The 22920-nt window shown below is 31.3% G+C and overlaps 1 protein-coding gene across 1 annotated transcript in view; it reads right to left on the bottom strand.

The window, feature by feature from the left end:
- The window catches only part of SPAG16 (sperm associated antigen 16), a 1250545-nt gene that overhangs the window by 350799 nt on the left and 876826 nt on the right, over window positions 1-22920 (bottom strand). Inside the window, exon 14 of the mRNA XM_044667518.1 lies at window positions 12500-12565. Within this exon, the coding sequence (XP_044523453.1) occupies window positions 12500-12565 (66 nt within the window). The remainder of the gene's footprint in view (window positions 1-12499; window positions 12566-22920) is intronic.

Below are 22920 nucleotides of genomic sequence, written 5' to 3'. Positions count from 1 at the left end.
ATATTAAATATTGTGCTTTCTCTGGTAAGACTTAAAATGACTATATATAGTAATACTTGGTTTTTTGGACCAGAATATTTAGTAGCTCAATAGAAATAATGAATTTTTAGTTTTACTAAATAGTTTTAGTAATTGTAACAACAATTTAAGGAAGTTATCTAATGTTCTTTATGTAAAAAAAAGAAAACATAGAGCTCAAAAGGACTTATAATATCATCTAGTCCAAATGTCTCCTTTTTTATAGACAAGGACACTGACGCCCACAGAGGTTAAATGGCCTAACCTAAGTTACATAAGTGCTGTCAGAGCTCAGCATGGATTGAATGCCCAGTAATTATAAATCTAGAATTCTACTATACCAGACTGCTCAGGCATTCTCCCATGACGCTTTGGATCATCTAGAATTTTTCTTTAGATAATGAATGATTTGGTCAATAGCTTAGCAAATATAATTTTTCAGGTATGAATTTTGGTATCCTTTTTTAGTCATTCATCACATAAAACATAATATAGGAATTTTTCATTAGGATGGTTTCTTTCTTAAAATATTATGCTAAAATCAGATATTTTAGATATGTACAATGACCAGAAATGATTCCAAGGAGGCAATGAGCTTACATTACCATAATAAGACAAATAATTTTTAGTCATAGCCAATATGGGTATTGTTTGTTTGTTTGTTTAGAGGAGCATATTTGTTTATTTTAAATTAATTAATTATTTTTACAAAGGGTTTATTTGCTTTCCCACATGCAACCAATCCCATAATTAAAAAAAAATCCTTCACAACCAAAATGAATCATTTCACAAAACAAATCTCCATATTGCCCTTATCCAAATATGAACATATCATTGTGGCTTTTAAGACCTTTGTCTCAGTGGTAGATGGTGGGGGTTTATGTGATTCAACTTCAGTTCACTGCACACCTAGTTTATTATTGACTACGCATAAATGTAAGAGCTTTTCTTTCCTTTTTAATGTATGGGAAGAAAATATATTTTAATGGAAAAAATAATTAAAGATGAAAAAGAAAAATCAATACAAATGATTTATTTAAATAATTAGCAAAGCCCTCATGTTAAAGTTTCTGAACTAAGCATCAATATTACTCAAAGTCATTCTTTTTTTTTAATTTTTGTGGGAAATGGAATCTTGCCATGCTCTTCCTCTTCAATCAGAGAAATGTGATTCTCTAGCACTAACCAAGAGAAAAAAATGAGTTCATATTTAAAGTTCTATGAGAAGAAGATGGCTGACAGAGATACCATTCAGCTTGCACACAAATGTGAAAATAAAAATTAAAAGTATTTGGGGATCACTCAATCCTTTTGCAAATGGGTCCTAAATCAATGAAAAAAGAAGCATTAAAAAAATTAAAAAGTGTTTTGGTTGACTTTGAAAGATGTAGTAAGATACTGACTAAAATTCATTTTTTTAAGGTTTTTATATTTTATTTTTTAACTTCATTTCCTCTGGAAAGTAAAATTTTAGTTTTTTAAGCCAGTTGTTGAAATTTCTTAAAATATGGAAAAAATAAAGACTTGGGCTGGGCCCCAAGCCCACATTATAAATCTGCTATAGGAAATTTTAGCTCATCCTGCCAGGAGGTGTAATTTTTAAAACCTTTTTTTTTTTCTGCTGCAGTGCCTGTTTGGGATGTACAAATTAATTCTTCTCCTCTGAGAAGGAAGGGCAAAGTCTCCAGCACAGCTTGTAGTTCTGAATGTTAAGCAGCAGTCACTTCTTGAAGTAGGGATACATTGGGTCACATTCGCCCAAGAACACACAATTAAGCAAACAAAATCACATTTAAAAAGATAATCAAGTTTTCTTGTAATTACATTTATGAGCAAATTGGTGTGACAATTAATTCTTTCTGATTATGTAGTTCAGAGACAATGTATGATGCATTAGACATATTTCCTTCATGGAACCGTCACAAATATAAATAGTTAGTAAAATTTAAAAGTGTTTTGAAAAGAGTAATAATTTCCTGATTTATATGAACTAATATGGAATGAAGCAAGCTGATCTAGGAGAACAATGATATTGCCTAAAGTGATATCAATGGGGGAAAAATGCACTAAAACACGTCACCCTCTGAATAATAGCAATGTACAATGTTGGTCCCAAAGAACAAATAATTTAAAATACTACCCAATTGGGAACAGAAGTAGGGTGACCTAAGAGAATATTGAATGCTCATGGGGAGGAAGCAATTGTATTAGTTGATCTTTTTGCAATTGCATTTTATTTGTTATAAAGAAGGGTGGGTTCTGGAAGAAGTCCAAGCACAGAAAGGGGCTATGTCTGGAAAGGACCATAACACAAAAACGAAAGTCATAAAGAAATCTAAAAATGTTCTTTCTTGTCAATGATAAAGTTAAACTTCCCATAGCAAATAAAATTAAATGAAGAAAGATATGGGTATCTAGATTTATCTTTTCTTGCTAATGACCTTCTAGTTATTTAGAAATATTTGCCTGTCCATATAGGTATTTGAAAAAATGCTCCAAATCACTAATGATTAGAGAAATGCAAATCAAAACAATTCTGAAATATAATCTTACACCCATAAAATGGGCTAGAATGACAAAGGGCAAAATGACAAATGTTGCACGAGATGTGAAAAAATGAAGACATTAATACATTTTAGATGGAACTGTAAGCTGATCCAACTATTTTGGAGAGTAATCTGGAATTAGACTCAGAGAGATATAAAACTACATATACTGCTTAGATCCAGAAATACTCTTCTTGTTCTGTTTCTCAAGGAGATTAGGGAAAAAAGAAGGGAACCTGTATTTTGCCAAATATTTATAACAGCTCTCTTTGTGGTGGCAAAGAACTGGAAGTTGAGTGGATACCCATCAATTGGGGAACGGTTAGATTAATTGTGTTATATGATTGTGATGGAATGCTATTGGGCCATAAGAAATGGTAAGAAGGCTAATAAAAAAACTGGAAAGAACTCCTGGGATAATGAACAACAAAATGAGTAGAATTAAGAGAACATAATATGGATTCAAATCTGGCCTCAGACACTTCTCAGCTGTGTGACCCTAGGCAAGTCATTTAACCCTCATTGCCTAGCCCTTACCACATTTCTGCCTTGGAACCAATACACAGTCCTAATTCTAAAAAATAAGGTAAGAGTTTTTTGTTTTTTTTTTTACAAAAAAGAGAACATTATCTATAGCTACAGATTTAATACTTGAAGAATAATTTGTGAATGTCACCTCATGACAATGAATTGAGAAATGGAAACATGAAGGACATAATCTATACATCCATATTTCTTTACCTGATAATGACTTCTATAATGCAGGAAGGAGGAGGAACTGAGACACTTATGAATAAATTTAATAATAAAAAGAAAACTTCTGGTCTCAAAAGAGGAAAAACGTTTTATACAAGAAAACACTTGGCAGCTTGTTGATAGCTAAGTGAACTTTTCTTGTATAATTACTTTATTTTTAATAATATTAGTAATAGAATATTCCTCTTTTTTACTCTTCTCTCTTCTCATTTTTATCTCTCTCTCTCTCTTGCTCTCTCTCTCTCTCTCTCTCTCTCTCTCTTTCTCTCTCTCTTGCTCTCTTTCTTTCCCCCCTCCAATATGGCATAATGGAGAAGCACAACATCTTTAAGAAGAATATTTGAGTTTCAATACTGGAATCATTACATTCATAGCCCCAGATCCAATATGGAAATTCCAAAGGTATCTAACCAGCCAGTGAGGTTTGCTCTAGATGGCATCTCAAGTTCCTTTCTCCTCATATCTATCTATCTATCTATCTATCTATCTATCTATCTATCTATCTATCTATCTGTCTGTCTGTCTGTCTGTCTGTCTATCTATCTATCTATCTATCTATCTATCTATCTATCTATCTATCTATCTATCTATCTATCTATCTGTCTGTCTGTCTGTCTATCTATCTATCTATCTATCTATCTATCTATCTATCTATCTATCTATCTGACCTATGTTTGATAAAGGAATATTAAGTACCCAGAAAAATATCATGTCCCGGTCGTGGAAGAAAATTATGAGAAACAAAAGTAGACTATGGAAGAAAAATCATAATGCCTGGACAAGAGTTGGACTGTGTCTGGTTTTGAACATAATTGTTGTAAACCTAATGGCAGTCAGTGACATCTCTGAGGTTGTGTAGTAGTTGATAGGCCCACAAACATGCCAATAGAATGTAAGCATCTTGAGGTCAAGGACCATTTTTTTTCCTTTTTTTTCCCCCTATGGCACTGGACATGTAATAATTATTTAATAAATGTTTGTTGAATGAAAATTCACCACACGACAAATATACCACACAACATATTGGCTGAGAAACCTTATGTAGCTTATTTACACTATCTGTTTTTCAGTTTTCTCATCGAAATATGTGAACTGTCAGTATCTATTCTATTTTTTTTACAATTTAAATAATTGAAGCAGACAGAGGTGACTAGATTAAAACTCTCATCTTCTTGACTTCAGAACTAGTGCTCTATCCACTATACTACTTAGCTGTCAAGTTGTCTTTGATGTAGCATTGCTGGGATGATCAAATAAGAAAATGTATTTGAAAACAGTAGAAAAACAATGAATCATTATGTAAATGTAAGTTTTTATTTTTACTTTGGAGTAATTTTTCAGGCATATAAAATCTCTTTATATCTATCATTTTAGGGCATGAAGTTCAAAATAATTGGCTTAGTTCAGAAAAGTTGAAATTGTACCATTTTCTACCATTCTACCTTACAGATATTCTCTACCATTTGAGAAAGGCAAAATAAACTTTAAATCTTTGCAAAATAAAGTGGTGCCCCCATATAGCAAAAACAAAAGAAATAGCATGCTTCATTTTTTCTATTATTGGTTATTCCTGATCACCATGGGTAACTTTTTTTTTGCAGTTTGCATCACACCTAAGAGTTGTAACTTATGCATCATCTAGGTGCAGTAATGAATAAGAACTGACGTTAAATATCAATATTATTGGCCCAGCTAAATGGTAGCTGACATCAAGCTGGATTGCTGAAGAGGTAAACAAAATTGAAATTTCTTTTTGTTGCAAGTACTGCCTGACATCATTTGTCCTTCACAGGATCAATGGATGACTGACCCAAATGCTATTTGCATTTCTTTCTATAAAAATGCCTGGAGAATGATACATATTCTTTGAGCTTGGACAACAAAAAAAATCAGAAATTCAAGGTCTTTTAATGAAATGAGGACAGAATAATTTTTCCTTGTAAGTATGTAAGTGGAAAGGCATACTTCTATCCATCTTTTAAGAAAAAATTAATATAAATACATATCTTTATATTCACATGCAGACAGAAAGATCAAGGTAAACTACCTTAGATCTAATAAAAAATTTCAAGCTACAAAAGTTGGATATCTTCCTAGTTCACAAATGTACTTTGATGGCAGAAGAGAGATTATACCTACTGGGTTTTCCATCCAATTGCTTTTGCAACATTTAGCTATAGTTATACTTTAAAAATGGAAAATTTACACTTGATACACTTCCAAAGAGTGTTACTCAGAATTGCAATACAATACTAGAATTTTCTTTTCTTTGGTGAGCTAAGAAAATACATACTGCAGTTTTAGACTTACAATGAACAAAGCTTATTGGAGAAATTATATTATAAACTTCTCTCTGACTTATAGGAGACATTTTATTTGCACATTTTAACTTCTTGGGAACCTGTTTTCTCATTTGCATGAGGAGATTCTGCTACAGGAGAAGGCTTAGATGTATATCATGACCTGTAATTCTTAATGTGCTTTTTCTTATAAAAAGAAATGAATACAGCTATGTCATGCAGGAAAAAGGCACATTCCTCATGTAGGTCTCAGTTTCCTTATTTGAAAAAATTAAGTTTTTGGACTACACAATCTATATGATTCCTTTGAGGTTCACTATTGTGTGATCTTGTGAACTCACTACAATGGGTTTTATCCAAGGTTCTGTTTTGGGTTCTTTTCTCATCTCTTTTTGTCTCTCTTGTCTTTCTGTCTCTCTCTGTTTCTCTGTCTCTCTGTCTCTTTCTATATATACTAATCATATTTCCCATGAATCTATATATCCTGCCCAATTTGCTCTCCTGTTTTTATTCCTGCAATACCAAATATGTGATGAACATTTTAGGACAGCTGTCTAAGAGACATCTTAAAACATGTAAATTTTAACTCATTATTTTTTGCCCTAAACCTTCTCTTTTTCTAAACTTCCATATTTCTGTCAAAGGCACCACTAGTTTTTCAGTATCATAGGTTCCTAACTGTGATGTTAAAATGTAGTCCTTATTCTCTCTCATTTCATCTGAATAATTAATTGTCAAATGTTACTATTTTTAATTTCATAACATCTCTCACTTTTGACTTCTTTTCTCTACTTACACAGCTACCGCCCTCAGACCCTCATTAACTATCCTGAATTAGTGAAATAATCAATCAGTCAATAAACATTAAGTATTTATTATGAGCCAGGTATTGTGATACATACTACTTGGGGGTTTCAAAGAAAGGCAAAATAGAAGAGAAGTTAATTTAGAAGACATCATGCAACTAACTATATCTGAACAAGCTATATACACGAAAATAGGAAATAATTAACAAAGAAAAGACACTAGAATTGAGAGGGATTGGAAATGGCTTCCCAGAGAAGGTGGAATTTTAGCTGGGACTTGAAGGAAACCAGGAGAGCCATCTCTACATTGTTGTTAAAGTAGATTTTCTTAAACTTAGATTTTATCATATGATTCCCCTACTTAACTTCGCTGGGTTCATATTACTTTCTAGGATAAGTATAAATTCTTGCACATTAATCTCTCCATCAAATTCCAGTTTTTTCAATTATACTGTGTCAGATTGGCTACTTTGCTATATAAGTTTGCTTCATCCTCAATAAAGAAGTCTATGTCATTGATGCCCTTTGTGCTTCATTTCCCTTTTTTTGCAGGTCTCTTTATAGCAATACATGAATGAATGACAAAACTATGATTTTTGTACTTGAAGTATATCCAGATTTCCAAAATATTTACATCCAAGAGGCACCTAGTCCACTTCATAGACTAGTAGTTGCCCCGTCACTTTCTCCTTCTACTGTAACTCCCTATGCCACTATTTGGTTAATTCTGGATTTAGGGAGGGAAAAGATGTGTGCCTAGAGATAGGGGCTCTTTGCCACCCATAGTCAGGTACCTCACACTCACAGGAGGCAAAGAGAGAACTGAAAAGAGGGAGAAGGCAGACCTATCCTTTCATTTAGCTGCAATTCCTTTAAGTTCTCTGGTTTCATTTATAATATGGACACTGATATGTATATAATTTATTTCCAAAGAAAAAAACTCATTTGTCCATGGGAAAAATTTTGCTTACTAAGAATATCAACAATTATTGTTTGTAGGATGATTTAAAAACTGGGTATTTCTTATCAGCCTTTAGTCCCCTTTGTGCCATTGTTTCCCTGTTGACATATAAGTGAAGAGGCTTGAACAGACTTTTTTGTTGTTGTTGTTTTAATCTGTTTATCTCCATTATCCAAAAATTTATTAGCTGATGGCCAGCCTTCCAAACCTCACCACTGTGACTCACAGAATGCAGAGAAAGTTTGTCTCTGGGACTTTTCTCAAAGTCTTTCCAGGATGGCATGATCTTTCTGCGTATGTGCTCTGCAGCTCTAATATTCAAGGATCCCAAATCTTCAAAAAGCCTTTTACTGGAGATGATATTTGTCTCTGTGTTACTACCTCAAAGAGAGAAGCCTGGTGGTTATGTGGTCATAAAATTAAATCTACGTTGGGGGCAGCTATGTGGCTCAATGGATTGAGAGCCAGGTCTGGAGACCTGGGGACCTGGTTTCAAATCTAGTCTTAGACACTTCCTATCTGCATGAACCTGGTCAAATCATATAACCCCCACTGCCTAGCTCTTACTACTCTTCTCCTTTGGAACCAATACAAAGTATTAATTCTAAAATATAATGAAGGAATTAAAAAATTAAATATATAATATTATAAGAAATTCCCAAAAGAAAAGCAATAACAATGAAGTTACATAATCTGATGCTCTAAAGCAACTAACTACTTATGCACATGAATCAAATTACAAAAATTCAATTACCATATTACTCTTTAGGGCCAAGCAAACCTGCCCTGTGACTTAAGATGGCACTAGGTAGACAGTGCAATATTTTACATTCTATTCACCCAATTCAACTTGTGTTATTTTCTAAAACTGTGTTTTTGGTAAATATCTAAATGAAATTTTCACTAGTAACATAACTTTTATGCATATCCCGGAAAGCATCAAATGATTAGCAAAGCTAATATTAAATCATTAAAATCTATGTTTCTCACATTTGCACTGAATAATGCATTTGCACACTGTCTGCTATTTTGTATTCATATGGATTGTGTTAAACTGCAGTGTTCCCTAGGGGCACCTGATTGAACCTGGCAAGACTCAGACTCCCAGCACCTCAGAAATTACTCATCTCCACTGGTAAGGAAGTTATTCAAGCAGAAGTGAGCTCAGCTGTTCAAATCTACTCAGTTAATCGAAAGGATGTCTTCTTAGTGTCAGTGGTTTTAATACACTATCATCATCTTGGTAGTTACTTGATATTGTCAATGAGAGTCTAGGGTATGTCTTCAGTGCAAAATTGTCATACAGTACTAATCCCTCTCAGTACTAATAGAGGACTGGAAGACGAATGATTCAGGTGATCAAACATCTGATATTTGCACCTTACATTCATCTGCTACTCTTTGACACATGTACAATTAATATATGTCATCCATAATTGTACTCTTCTCCTTAATTTAATCAAATCTGCTTTGTTTCCATCTTTATTAATTTACTCCTTTAGAATGATAAATTATGTTTCTGTGCCAGCTGTGATATTTCTAACCCAAATAACATGTCCATTTTAAGAAACCTCTCTTCTTTCTCTCTTCAGCTTTCTTCTAATTATACTCAGGCAGGTAAAAGAGAAAGCCACATAATACATTCTTAGGGTAAACGTGTATCCTTTAATCTTATTGTGGCTCATAATGTTGAAATCAGTACTTGCCATCCCAGGAATAACAATTTTTCTCACTATGTGAAACTAAGCTAAAATAAAATACTCTTCTGCTAATCATCCAATAGGAATCAATTAAATGGAATATTCCTTCCTACGATGGATCTGTTAAAATATAGCTATGAATGACCACCATTATCATCCCGGACCATTAGCATCATCAGTTAATACCAGTAGAATGTCAATAATTGTCATGAACATTTCTTTTGAGTAAACGTTATTTTCCCCTTTATTCTCAAGGATGGATTAACTTTGTAGCAGTAATGACATTTTGACTATATTGCTATTTTGAAACTGGGCATAAATAAGCTAGTTTGGAGACTGGAGACTTTTGAGCTAATTGGAGAAGAGGAATATAAAATTAAGGTTTTTTTTTTTACTTTACAAGAAAATAAGAGTTTAGTTTATGTATTTTCTTGACCTAGAAAAGGCTTAATTTTGTCGCTCTAATCTATTTTGTGTGAAAATTGAGAATAGCTTCTAATTGTACCCAGTATTATGGGGGGGAAGTTTCTCTGACCTTCTAGCAATGGCAACAAATTTATACATACTCAAAAACCCACTGGAGTAGCACTTATGTGATAGAGCTGGTGCAGGTGATTTAAGGTAAGAAAAGCTGATCAAACCTCATTTATAGCAACTACCTATATCCCTGCCTATCCTAAATCCCTTAGTCAGGAAACTTGGTGCAAAGCCCATTAGTTTTCATCCTTTCCAGGAGGACCAATGAGGACTAGTAGATCAGAGGAGAGAATGTAACCAGAAGTAGGATGACTAAATATGTTGTATTTTGTTTCAGGTTAGAAAGCCATTTCTGACTTAGAGCTGGAAAAATGTCAGCCATTAAAAGCTTCTCAACTGAGTCCAAGGAATTGAATTTCACGTGTTAGAAAAATTGAGGGAGATACAGGAGTGGTACATTCTGTGAAGACTTGATCAGTTCCACATTTTTCACCTAAATAAGGGATCCTTCGGAAGTATAATTGTAGGTGGGGTTAGTTATCCTTTGCAGAAAAGATTCAAACTTGTTATGTTTGACAATTAAAATTTCCCCATATTATTGTTCCCTTTAACACCATATGGTAACAATTTTTGCATGAAAAAATTCATATTTTCTTCATTACAAAAAAGATTTTATTAAAATGCTACATTTCTCTTATATATATACAAATGTTGCAATATACATATACACAGCCATAGGAATATATGTGTTTGGATGTATATGATTATGGTTATATAAATATATATATATATATGCAACATATATATATAAACACACACAAATATATATCTATATTTATATCTATATATGTGTGTGTAAATCTATATCTTTATCTATATATGTAAATGTTTATGTATAAATATATTGAAAGTTTAAATCCTATGCTAAAATCTCTAAGAAAAACCCTAAAATCTAACTGCTTTCTTTGCAGTTTGTTCTTACCTGACAAAGCAGGCCTAAACTTATCTACTCTCTCTAACTATGATTAAATTCACTATCTTTAACTAACTACTCAATGAACATTAAATCAGTAACAAATTCTTTAGAGTAATTCTTCTATTAACTGTCAGTTATAAACTACCTGTCACACAGACACAGACACAGAAAAACTCCTCCCTCAAAGTTCTGAGTGAAAAAGTCTCAGTAACTAGACTCTTTCTCAAATTAGTATGGATATCTCAAATTCTCAAAAGTAAGTGTCAGATCATCTTGACTGAGATAATGACATCAAAATCCCTGGAAACCCTCCTCCCTAGGAAGACAGAGAAAATGCAGTCCAGAACTGAATATCTTGTTTTATAATAAGTCTCTTAAAGAAACAGAGGTAGAGAGCTGTCTGTTATTGCCTCTTAAGGAGACAGTGTACAAATTAAAAGCCTTCCTCTAACAGTGATTCCCAAACTTTTTTGGCCTACTGCCCCTTTTCCAGAAAAACTATTACTTAGAGCCTCCTGAAAATTATGAAACTATTTATTGAACTCAGAATAGAATATAATACAATAAAAGTGTGGCCATCACTGCCTCCCTGGATCGCTGTAGCATCCACCAGGGCTGGTAGCACCTACTTTGGGAATTACTGCAAAGGTTTCTGCTCCTAATGAGACAGAGTGTAATTATGAAATTCCTTATAACAGGATATAGGAGGGTGAAAATTAGTGAGGCATTCAGGATGACTTCTAAATTACAAACTTGAGAGAGTGAAGAGGTGGTTATGCCTTCTACAATAATAGGGAAGGTAGGAGGCTAAAGGGTTTTGGAGAAAGATACTGAGTTATAGTTGAGACATATTGATTTAAGATGTTGACTGGACCTCCAGTTCAGACATCCACATATCTGAAAGGCAGTTGGAGCTGTAAGATTGGAGCTGTAAGCAGAGAGCTTGGGATAGGATATGTAATTTGATAATAAATATAGAGATAGTATTAAATCCATAGTAGTTGATGAGATCCCTAAGGGGAATAATATAGAGGGGTTCCATCCAAATTCAGGATTCTTCCCTTATGTCTCATCTATCCATGCTTATGACTGCAATGGTGTAGGAAGCTCTAATAAGGTGAATAGATCACCAACTGTCCTGTAACATTTAGTCAAAGCATTACTCAGGGCACTAACCAGTTAAATGACTTGTCTAGTTCACAAAAGTAGTTGATGTCAAAGGTGGCACTTGAATCTAGGTTTTTCTGACTCATTAATCAGTGTTTATTCACTCTGGCACATTGAATCTAATATCAGATGTATTTAACTTATATAACCATGCCCTAGTTTAAGGCTGCACCCTTTGGTTCTTTTACCACTATATATGATTATAGTTAATTATTAGATCCTATAGAAGACCATTTCCAGTAGTGGAGAGTCATTATTAAATTGTCCTTCACATTTCTCAGCTTTTGCCTTGAATCTTTAATTTTCTTTTGCTCCTTTTTATCCCTTTACCTTTCATCTGTGACTATACCTTGAACTTTATATCTTTCCATATCTTACTCTTTTTAGAGTCTCTAGTTAGTTGTAATTTTATTTTTAATAAAATGTTAAACACTATTATATATAATGAAGGATAACCACACCATTGGTTTATGATTTTTTTCTAATTAAGTGACTATCTGTATCATATATTTAGTTATGATCAGATTGTCATCAAACTTCTGGTCATTCGCATCATTCACTATTCTTTACAGAGCTTTTGCCATTATAGTTGTACATAACAAACCATTCTGAATTTTCTTTATATGTTATTTATTCTTCTCCTGTCCCCTCCCCCAGCCCACCACTTCAGTACCATTATATCATGTAAACAAACATCTATGAGATCAAGTAATTGGCTTAGAACTTGATTTCCTAAAAATCACTTTAAATTAATAAAAAAATAAATGAATATAATCGTAGCACTGAACTCACCCTTGCCGTGAAAGTGGCATCATTTATGGAATGCATGTGACCATAGAGGGATTGAGCACAACAACCCTAAGAGAATAACAATAAGAAATGGCAAAACATTAAATCAGCTGTGTCAAAGAGATTGTTTTCAATAGAATCAAGTATAGAAAAAAAAAAGAATAATAGAGATGTGTGATTTTTTTAATGGGAAAGAAAAATCAAAGAGAAGACCAACTAGAATCCTAAATTTTTATCACCAATTATCATGTTATTGATCAGATTCAAAGCTATATACTAGTGATATCATTGCCAGTGTGAAACAGATTCCATTTTCTGTTTCATTATTTTGATGCTATTGTCCTCCCTTGTGCAGGTATAAGATGATAATGTAGAGGTGCTTCATAATGTAACCATCAGTCAGTGTAATAGGCACTAGGAAATGCAGGTCCTTAAACATTCCCAAATTCGTCAGAAATTTGACCATGGATGGAAATTAGGGATGCTTCATGTTGGGACTGGCATTTGAAGTTAATCTTTCACTGATTTGGAGCATTGACTCACAAGCTGGACAGAAATTAGTGGCACATTATGACTCAAATACTATTTTGGTGAGTATTTCTAGGGAAAATGGGTACATTATATCTGCTTATTCTATTTACATTTATTTCCTTGTATTTATACTTAATCAGATACAAGATATAAGAACAAATACAATGATGTCTATAAATTGTGAAATTCTAGTTTTAAGAGGAACTGCTATTCCACAGTTTATAGCAAGTCATTCAAAATCATTTTAAAAATTATTTGGGGAAATCTTAGTCATTGAAGAGGATAGATTTGACCAAATATTAGATGTTATTTTTTAAAAAATAAATTAGCTAATTAGTTAATTTAATTTAATGTTACTTATTCATTGTTCTTGCCACAGATTTCATTACAACTTAAACTACAGGGAGCAGCCATGTGGCTCACTGGAATGAGAGTCAGGCCTAGAGATGTTATGTCCTGGGTTCAAATCTTGTTCAAATACTTCTTATCTGTGTGATCCTTTTTAGTCCCCATTTACTAGCCTTTACCACTCTTCTGGCTTGGAACAAAAGCACAGTATTGATTCTAAGATGGTAGATAAGGGCTTAAAGGAAAGGATTAAAGCATCATTTTCTCCATGTAATCTGAATCTAAGGTATTAATCTGTTGATAAAGAATATGAAATTTCCTTCCAAAACTTAAATATCAAAAAATCTGACAAATAATTTCTGGTACCATCTCAGAATTGCTCCACATTCATTAGTTCTTGGTGTTCTTATAACTTCAAAATAGTTTTGCTGAGAATTTCAAATTCTGAAATTCCCAGAAGTAGAAATAAATGAGTTCCAAAGACAATAAAGATGAACACCTAAAACATATAATTAGTTTTTGAAAAGATATCTTAGTAAGTTATCTTGTTAATTATCTATGAGAATTAAAGTCTGAAATAGGAATGTATAACTGTACATGCAAATATGAATGCTAAAATTTTTAGAGAACTTTAAATTTACATACTTTTGGTCTTTTACTTGTCTTAAATCTCCACTTCATCACTGCATTAATATTACCTTTCTACACTGACTCCTTTTCTAAATTAAGAATCTCTAAACTATTTATTTAATTGGTAAGGAAAATGTAGCTTCTAGACCAAATCCTAAATGCCAAGTTTTAATTCAAAGTGAATCTCTAAGGCTCACTTGAAAAGCCTTGGAAATAGGAGGTTATAATAGAAATGCTGACAGGCCAAATTTGTGCTACTATACAAAACCTGACTCAAAGATAAATGTTTCATGAATTAGGAAAAGTTGAAAAAGCTTTTCTATTTCAGCTTTGTTCCTAAGATGAAAGTGAACCTCTTCTTTTTTATTACGTGCTGAACTTGGATTACTAATATTTCAATCTGACAACTGCCTTAACCAGAGGCAAATCCAAAAAAGAATAAAACATTTGGGACTGGTTCTTTGGTGAATTCCTATCAGAGTTGTCATCTTCTAAAATGGAAAGTTATATTTTATTAAAGATCAAACATTGAAAACATATGACTATTCTTTATTAATCTTGTGAGTTTATGAATAACTTAAATATGTTATTTCACTCAATTTTCATTTTCACATGGATATCACATAAGTCAAAGATAACTCTCATATGTCTTTCTCATGGTATAAACTGAGCAGGCTCACTGAGAAGCTTTCAGATTATAAAATAAATATAAGAGCCATTTCTAAGATTCATCCTTTATTTGAAAGACAAATACTGTTTTGTTTTTCATTTAAAAGATACAGAGGAGTAAGTAGGTAGCAAGTTAACAAGTGCAATTGGATCCCTGCTTAAATTGAAAAAGTCAAACATAAAAATCACATCTGGTGCAATATTACATTCAAAGAATATATAGAGAATATTATATCTGGAGAATGTTTGTGATATATATATATATCACAGAATCAATGAGTACCTACCCTCCACCACAAACATTCTCCAGATATAATATATATCAGTACTTTGGTAAGCAAATTCATTTCTTCAAACAGTTAATAAGCATCTGTTGTGTTCAGGGTACTTTGTCGTGCAGCAGAGAGAAATATACAGGTAATTAGTCTACATTTTCAAAGTCATTAGGAACTCTTTTTTCCTACAAGTAAGCCTAAACCTTGGGTACATCATAGAGGTGCTACTATGACCTGTAAATGTCTATGTGCACCAAAAGTTATAGCAGCTAATTAAAAGTCAACATCAAGTAGAGAAAATAGCAGATAAATAATTTAAAATAACTATAGAGAGAATAACACATTCCTGTCAAAATGAATCCAGAAACTACACGAATATAATTATATAACAGTTTTTATGCAAATGAAGTCAGATTTAAATAATTTGAGCAATATTAATTGTACATGGGTAGGCAGAGCCAATATAGTTAAAATGACAATCCTCCTAATTTACTCTTTCAATACCATACCTATAAGGTATGAAAAAAAAATTATAGAATTAGAAAAAAATTACAACAAAGTTCATCTGGAAGAATAAAACATCAACAATATCAAGGGAAATAATAAAAATTGGGAATAATGGGGGCCTAGCAGTACCAGGTCTTAAACTGTATTACAAAGCAGTCATCATCAAAACAATATGGTACTAGCTAAGAGATAGAAGGGTGGATCAATGGAATAAAGTAGGGGTAAATGACCTCAGCAAGCTAGTGTTTTATAAACCCAAAGATCCCAGCTTTTGGCACAAGAACTATTTGAAAAAAACAGATGGGAATATTGGAAAACAGTATGGGAAAAATTAGGCTAAATCAATACCTTACACCCTATACCAAGATACATTCAGAATGGGTAAATAACATAAATATAAAGAGTGAAATCATAAATAAATTAGGTGAACAATACAGTATATCTGTCATATCAATGGGAAAGGAAGGGATTTAAGACCAAGCAAGAGAGAGAGAATATTACAAACTGCAAAATGAATAATTTTGATTATATTAAATTTAAACGGTTTTGTACAAAAATAAACCCAACACAACCAAAATTAGAAGGGAAGCAACAAACTGGGAAAAATTTTTATAATACAATTCCCTGAGAAGAGTCTAATTTCCCAAGTATATAAGGAACTAAATCAAATGCACAAGAAATCAAGCCATTCCCCAATTGACAAATGGTCAAAAGATATGAACAGGTACTTTTCAGGTGAAGAAATCAAACATTATCAATAATCATGTGAAAAAGTGTTCTAAATCTCTCCTGATTAGAAAAATGCAAATCAAAACAATTCTGATGTACCATCTTACACCTAGCAGAGATTGGCCAATAGAACAGTGAAGGAAAATAATAAATATTGGAGATGTGGCAAAATTGGGACACTAATACACTGCTTGCTGATGGTTGTGTGAATTCATCCAACCATTCTGGAAGGCAATTTGCATTATGTCCACTGGACTTTAAAAGAATGATTGCCCTTTGATCCAGCAATACCACTAATAGGTTTGTACTCCAAAGAGGTAATAAAAATGGTTGTACAAAAATGTTCAAAGCTGCACTCTTTGTGGTGGCAAAAATTGGAAAATGAGGGGGAAAACTTAGAAATTGGGAATGGTTGGACAAATTGTGATATATGATAGGGATGGATTACTATTGTGTTGTAAGGAATGATGAACTGGAGGATTTCTATATAAACTGGAAGAATCTCCATGAATTGATGTAAAGTGAAATGAGCATAACCAAAGGAACATTGTACACAGAAAGTGAAATATTGTGGAATGAACGATTTATAATGGACTTTACTACTAATAGTAATTCGATGATCCAGGATGATCTGAGGGACTTCTGAGAAAAAATGCTATTCCCATCAATAGAGAAAACAGAGCAGAAATGCAGAAAAAAAAAAAAAAACACATGACTCATCACTTGTTTATATGGCCACATAATTTGGGGTTTTGGTTTTAAAAGATTGCTCTATTGCAGAAATGAATAATGTGGAAATAGATATCAAGAGATAACATTTTTAACCCAGTAGAATTGCTTGTTGGCTCTGGAAGGGAGGATGAGAGAAAGGAGGGAAAGAAAATGAATCATGTAAATGCTAAAATATTAAAAATAACAAAAAATAATGAATTTAAAATATATACATAAAAAAATGACAATCCTACCTAAATAATTTATTATTTAATGCTTTCCCAAGAAAATTACAAAATAATTATTTCATTTAACTAAAAAAAATAATAAAATTCACTTAGAAAAACAATAGGTCAAGAATATAAAAAGTATTTAAAAATATAAAGGAAAGTGGTCTGACAGTGTCAGACAAAACTATGTTATAAAGCAGTAATTACCAAAACTGTCTGATACTGATTAAGAAATAGAAAAGTAGATCAGTAGAATATAAAAGACATACAATGAATAGTTCTAAAATATCATACTTCTCTTGTGCTTGACCAAAGTAAAGATCAAAGTTTTGAGGATAAGAATTTTTTATCTTGGTCTGGTAGAAACTGTATATACACCAATATCTTACACCATTTACAATGATTACATCAAAATGGATACATGACCTAAGCATAAATGAAGATATCTAAATAAATTAGTAGAACAAGGAACATATTGCCTATCAGAATCATGAACAGAATTCATGAATAAACCAGATATAGAAAGCATTGTAAAATATAAAATTAATGATTTTGAATATATTAAATTATAAAAAGTTTTGTACCAATAAAATTAATGTAGACAAGAGTAGAATAAATCAGTAAGTTGGGGAAAATTTATAGACAGTTTCATGCATAAAAGTTTCCTATCTAAAATACAAAGAGAACCTTTTCAAATTCATGAGTATTAATTGTTTTTTAACTGATAAATGGTAAAAATAAATTAGTAGATAGTTTTTGGATGAAGAAATCAAAGTTATATATTAATATATGAAAAAATGCTCTAAATCATTATTGATTAGAGAAATGCAAATAAAGCAATTGTGAGATATCATCTCATAAATATCAAAATGACTAAAATGAGAAAAGGGCAAAATGACAAATGTGTGTGTGTAAACACAGGGACACTAATACACTCTGGGTGAAATTGTGAATGGATCCAGCCATTTTGGAAAATAATCTGGAATTATGCCTGAAGAATTATAAGACTGCATATACCTTTTGACCCAGTAATATTTCTATAAAGTTTATTTCCTCAGGTGATCAGAGAAAAAGGAACAGAACCCATATGTTCTAAAATATTTATAGCAACATTCTGTGGTAGCAAAGAACTACAAATTAAAAGGGCTTCTTATCAATTGGGGAATGACTAAACAAGTTTTAGCATGTGATTTTGATAGAATGTTATGAATGCTAAGAAATAACATACAAATTAATTTTAAAAAGTGGGAAACACCTACATAAAATTATGAAGAATGAAATTAGCAGAACCACAACATACATATTGCTTGAAGAATGACTTATGATAATTAGAAATAAGCAAGACATAGTTTTATATATACATATACTTTGTCTAATGATACCTTCTCTAATAGGTGGAAGGGGAGAGCCAGAGGGAGTATCTGGGTATTTTAATGTAACAAATAAAGAAATACATTTAAAAAATTCAACATCACAACCTAGATAAAGCTTCAATAATTTTTGAAAACATCATCTTCTAGACTTGGACAAATATATGAGAGACAAGAACCAAAGAAAAATGTTAAAGATGCTAAAGTATGCTGGAACATTATTATAGATAATCTTTTGACTACTTGAGAAGTAAACCTATATCTATTCTAGCTTTACATAGAATATTTACAAAAATTTTCCATTTGTTATATGGTTTCCCAACTTGTAAATACAGAAAAGCAGAAATATCACATGTACTCCTTATATACTCTGAAAAAGTTGTGTCCAATAAATAAAGAACAATGAACCTAGAATTTAGTGGAAACAAAATATACATTAAATAATGACTGGGTAAAGGAACTAACACAAGTTTTTATTAAAAGAAAATATATAACTGGGAGAATTGTAGGTGTTGTTGTAAAGCAGTACCTAATGGAAAAATTAAACTCAAAACTTACATCAACAAAAGACAAAATAAATTGAACATACAAACAAATCCCTAGAAAAATCAACAAATTAAGAACCTCTAAGCTGAAGAAAAGTCCAAAAAATTAGACTGTTGAAATTGAAAATAAACTATTAAGATGAAAGATAATATTAATAGCTAATTTTAAAGACCACCAAAAATACAAACTATTAGCCAATTTGACCTTTTAAGAAAGAGATATAAGACAAAGTACTTAAAGAAAAACAAAGAATTCACAACAAATGGTGAAGAAATAAAGAAAATAAAATAGAAACTATTATATGTAATTAAATTCTATAGAAATTAAAAAGAAATGAAATATATGAATATAAAAAAAGAATTTATTCTGATGAAGAGAATAGGCAATAGAAAATCTAAATAACTTAATCTCAGGAAAAGAAGCTGGTCAGAAAGAAAAAAATTAAGTAGATTAAATTAAAGAATTAAGAAAATTAACACTTACAAAAATAAATTTTAAAAAGTACCTTATGGAAGCTGCTGAGTAGCTCAGGGGATTGAGAACCAGGCCTAGAGATCAGAAATCCTATGCTCAAATTTGGTCTCAAACACTTTCTCACTGTGTGTCCCTGGCCAAAGCACTTAACCCCCATTGCCTAGCCCTTACCACTCTTTTGCCTTAGAACCAATACTTAGTATTAGTTCTAAGCAGAAGGTAAGGGTTTCAATTTTTTTAATTAAAAATACCTTACAAAATGTCTTCTTTAAGACAAATGTAACAATGAGAAATAAGGCAGAAAATAAAATTATGAGACCTATATCACTAATGAATATCCATGCAAAGATATCAATTAAATTTTAGCAAGAAAGCTACTTTCATAAGAAAAAAAACCTATGGTGAGTTTATTTCAGGAATACAAGGATGATTTGACAGTAGGAAAACTACGTGGAGAATAACCATATTAACCAAAATTCAAATGGTTTTTATAAATATAACTAACACTTTTGATAAAATGCAACAATATGCATTCTGTGTTAAAAAGTACTTTTAAAACCAAGGAATAAACTTTTATTTACATGATAAACTATATCTATCTACAAGTGAGAACTACCATTATTTTTAATAGAGAAATACGTACTCGATGCATTCTCAACTGTACTGTTTAAAGTAACAATGTCTATTATCTATATTGTAATCTGGCATAGGTATAGAAATCCTAGCTATGGTATTAAGACAAGATGAATAATTCCATATAAATCTTTTCAAGTTTTACTAAATTCTTCATATTTACTGCGTAATAATATTCAATTACATTTATATGACCATAGTTGGAGTTTTTTTAGCTGTTTTCCAATTGATGGACATATCCTTTGTTTCAAGTACTTTCTTGCCAGCAAAGGCTATTATAAATATTTTAATACATAGTAGATCATCAAGGCTATTTTGTTAACCATACACAGAAATGGTCCATTAAACATTAAAAATACCTTAAGCATAACTACATGTTCATTTTCTGTTACCTCAGAATAAGGTTTTTTGTATTAAAATTTGTTCTGTGTTTCCTTGGAATAATGTTTTGATACAATGACATAAAATAAATTTTAATGATTTTAATTGAATGAGGAACTTAGAAAATTGAATATAAAATTATTTTGTACTAATTGTTATGCTATAAACATAAAAATGATCAGAAGCTAAATAGGGCCATTACTAAATAATATAGTTAATATTTATCCAATAGAATTGATCAGTCATTATAATTAGAGATTTTCTGATAAAAGAACATATAATAGAAAATTTATTTCAATAGAAAATATTCAACATGATCAATTCAAATTTTTAAGATATTAATTTCTAAGTTCACTTGTACTGAAAGAAGGGAAACACATTACAATAAATCCTATGCACACTACAGACATGATCATGGAATCACAGGAAGAAATTCTCTAAAATAGTGTCTGAAGAAGAGGTACCTGGGCAAGGATGTAGAAGCCTCATGATTGATAAATGTTAAGAGAAAAATCATAGGGAAAGATGGGCCTGGTAACATCAGATCTAAAATATTTTCTTTCATACTCCACTGTCCTCTTTATGAATAAATAGTTCTAGGGAAGAGATTCATGAAATATCTTTTGAAAAAAGAAAAGATATGTCAAAGATGGATATGAAAGATTTTTAATTACACTAATGGTGGGTCTTGTTTGAGAAGGAATCTGTGATTTTGACCTTTTGAAATTCTACCTTTTATACCAAAAGCTAAGATTCAAATGAACATTTATTAAATGGAAAAATACAATTTCAAGTAAGATAGCTTAGATGGATGAAGAAGAGAGAATTATACTATTATCTGAGTTGGCAAGGGAAAAAGAAAAGAGAAAGGAAAGGGAATGTTAAATGGAGAGGCACAATAAGAGACATAGAGATAGAAAGAGGCACAAACATAGAATAAAAATAAAAGTATGCTCAAGGATTTGGGAATTGGTCTCTATAATGGAAAGGAAAGGAAAGGAGAAGAGTATGGGAGAAGATGCACATTAGACTTGTGTTGGCAAAATAAATCCCCACAATTCCCATAGGATTCAGTGAAGATTTTAAAATAGAATATAATCAGAAATAAAATTACATATATAATAATAATAACTTTACATTAAAAAAAACTTTTTCTCTAAAAAGAAAGCAAATGGATGAAAAGACAAATCCTATCAATGTATTGCATGTGAAAAATACATATAAATCATGTAAAAAATTTACAGAATGAAAATGAAATGTTTGAGCATTTCATAGGCTAGGGGTGTGTAGCCATAGGTTGCATGCAGTCTAAACCAGTAAACACAAAAGATTAAAGTAGATATGAAAGACAGATAATACTACATTTTAAAACTAAATCAATATATAGACCATGGGGATACTTAAGTATGGAACAGAGGCTCCTATTTCTATTTGTTTGACACAATTACTATAGCCAATTTCCAAAAACAAAGCATTTGCACGCAACATTTTAGCTCTGTCCACAAAAAAAATAATAATATAAATAGATAAATAATATAATTATTTAATATATATTCACTAAATGCATAGTGTATAATATTTTAAAGGAAGAACTAGCCAAATTATAAGGAAATTGGTAGTATCATAATATTATTGAGCCTATAATATTTTTTTCAGCCTTAGAGAATCTGAAAGAAAGACATGGAAAGATAAAACTACAAGTATGAGTAAATGATGGAAAAATCACATTTGAAATTCTTATGATGAATATAAATAGAAATATTAAAGAATGCATATAAATTACCTATCATTTATGTATCCCTTTAATTATCTATCTTCTGTCTATAATTTAAGTCTCAAGTGGTACTTTTATAAAAAAACTAAACATATATCATGGTATAAAGGAAAAATAATTAAATTAAGAAAGGCAGAAATAATAAACATAATTTAATTCAAAATATAATAAATTAGCCATCAACAACAAACACAAATATTCTCCAGAGATATAGCAACTTAAAATTGTGAATTTATCAAAGATAGTCCACTATATATTTGTTGATAGTATGAGATTGACATATTTAAGTTGAAAAGAGATATATAATTAACAATATTTTTAGTTACTAGATCAAATAAATAACTAAGCAAGCCTGTAAAAGATTGATTGCAGCTTTTAAAATATTTGCTAAACCTTTGTTTAAAACCAAATAAAATGTTTAAATCAATTGTAATAAGTCATTTATTAATGTTAGCTCTTCTGGAGTATGAAAATTTTTAAAAATTTTTTAAGATTTAAATATTTTATTTTTTTAAGAAAAATTTTCATGGTTACATGATTCATGTTTTTACTTTTTCCTTAACCCCCCTTAACCCTGCCCCCCATATGCAATGCACTTTTCCACTGGTTTTAACAT

The sequence above is a fragment of the Gracilinanus agilis genome, chromosome 3, assembly GCF_016433145.1.
Source record: "Gracilinanus agilis isolate LMUSP501 chromosome 3, AgileGrace, whole genome shotgun sequence".
Classification (NCBI taxonomy): Eukaryota; Metazoa; Chordata; class Mammalia; order Didelphimorphia; family Didelphidae; genus Gracilinanus; species Gracilinanus agilis.
The sequence above is the reverse complement of the archived record's forward strand: the minus strand, read 5'-3'. Positions and strand labels throughout refer to the sequence as shown.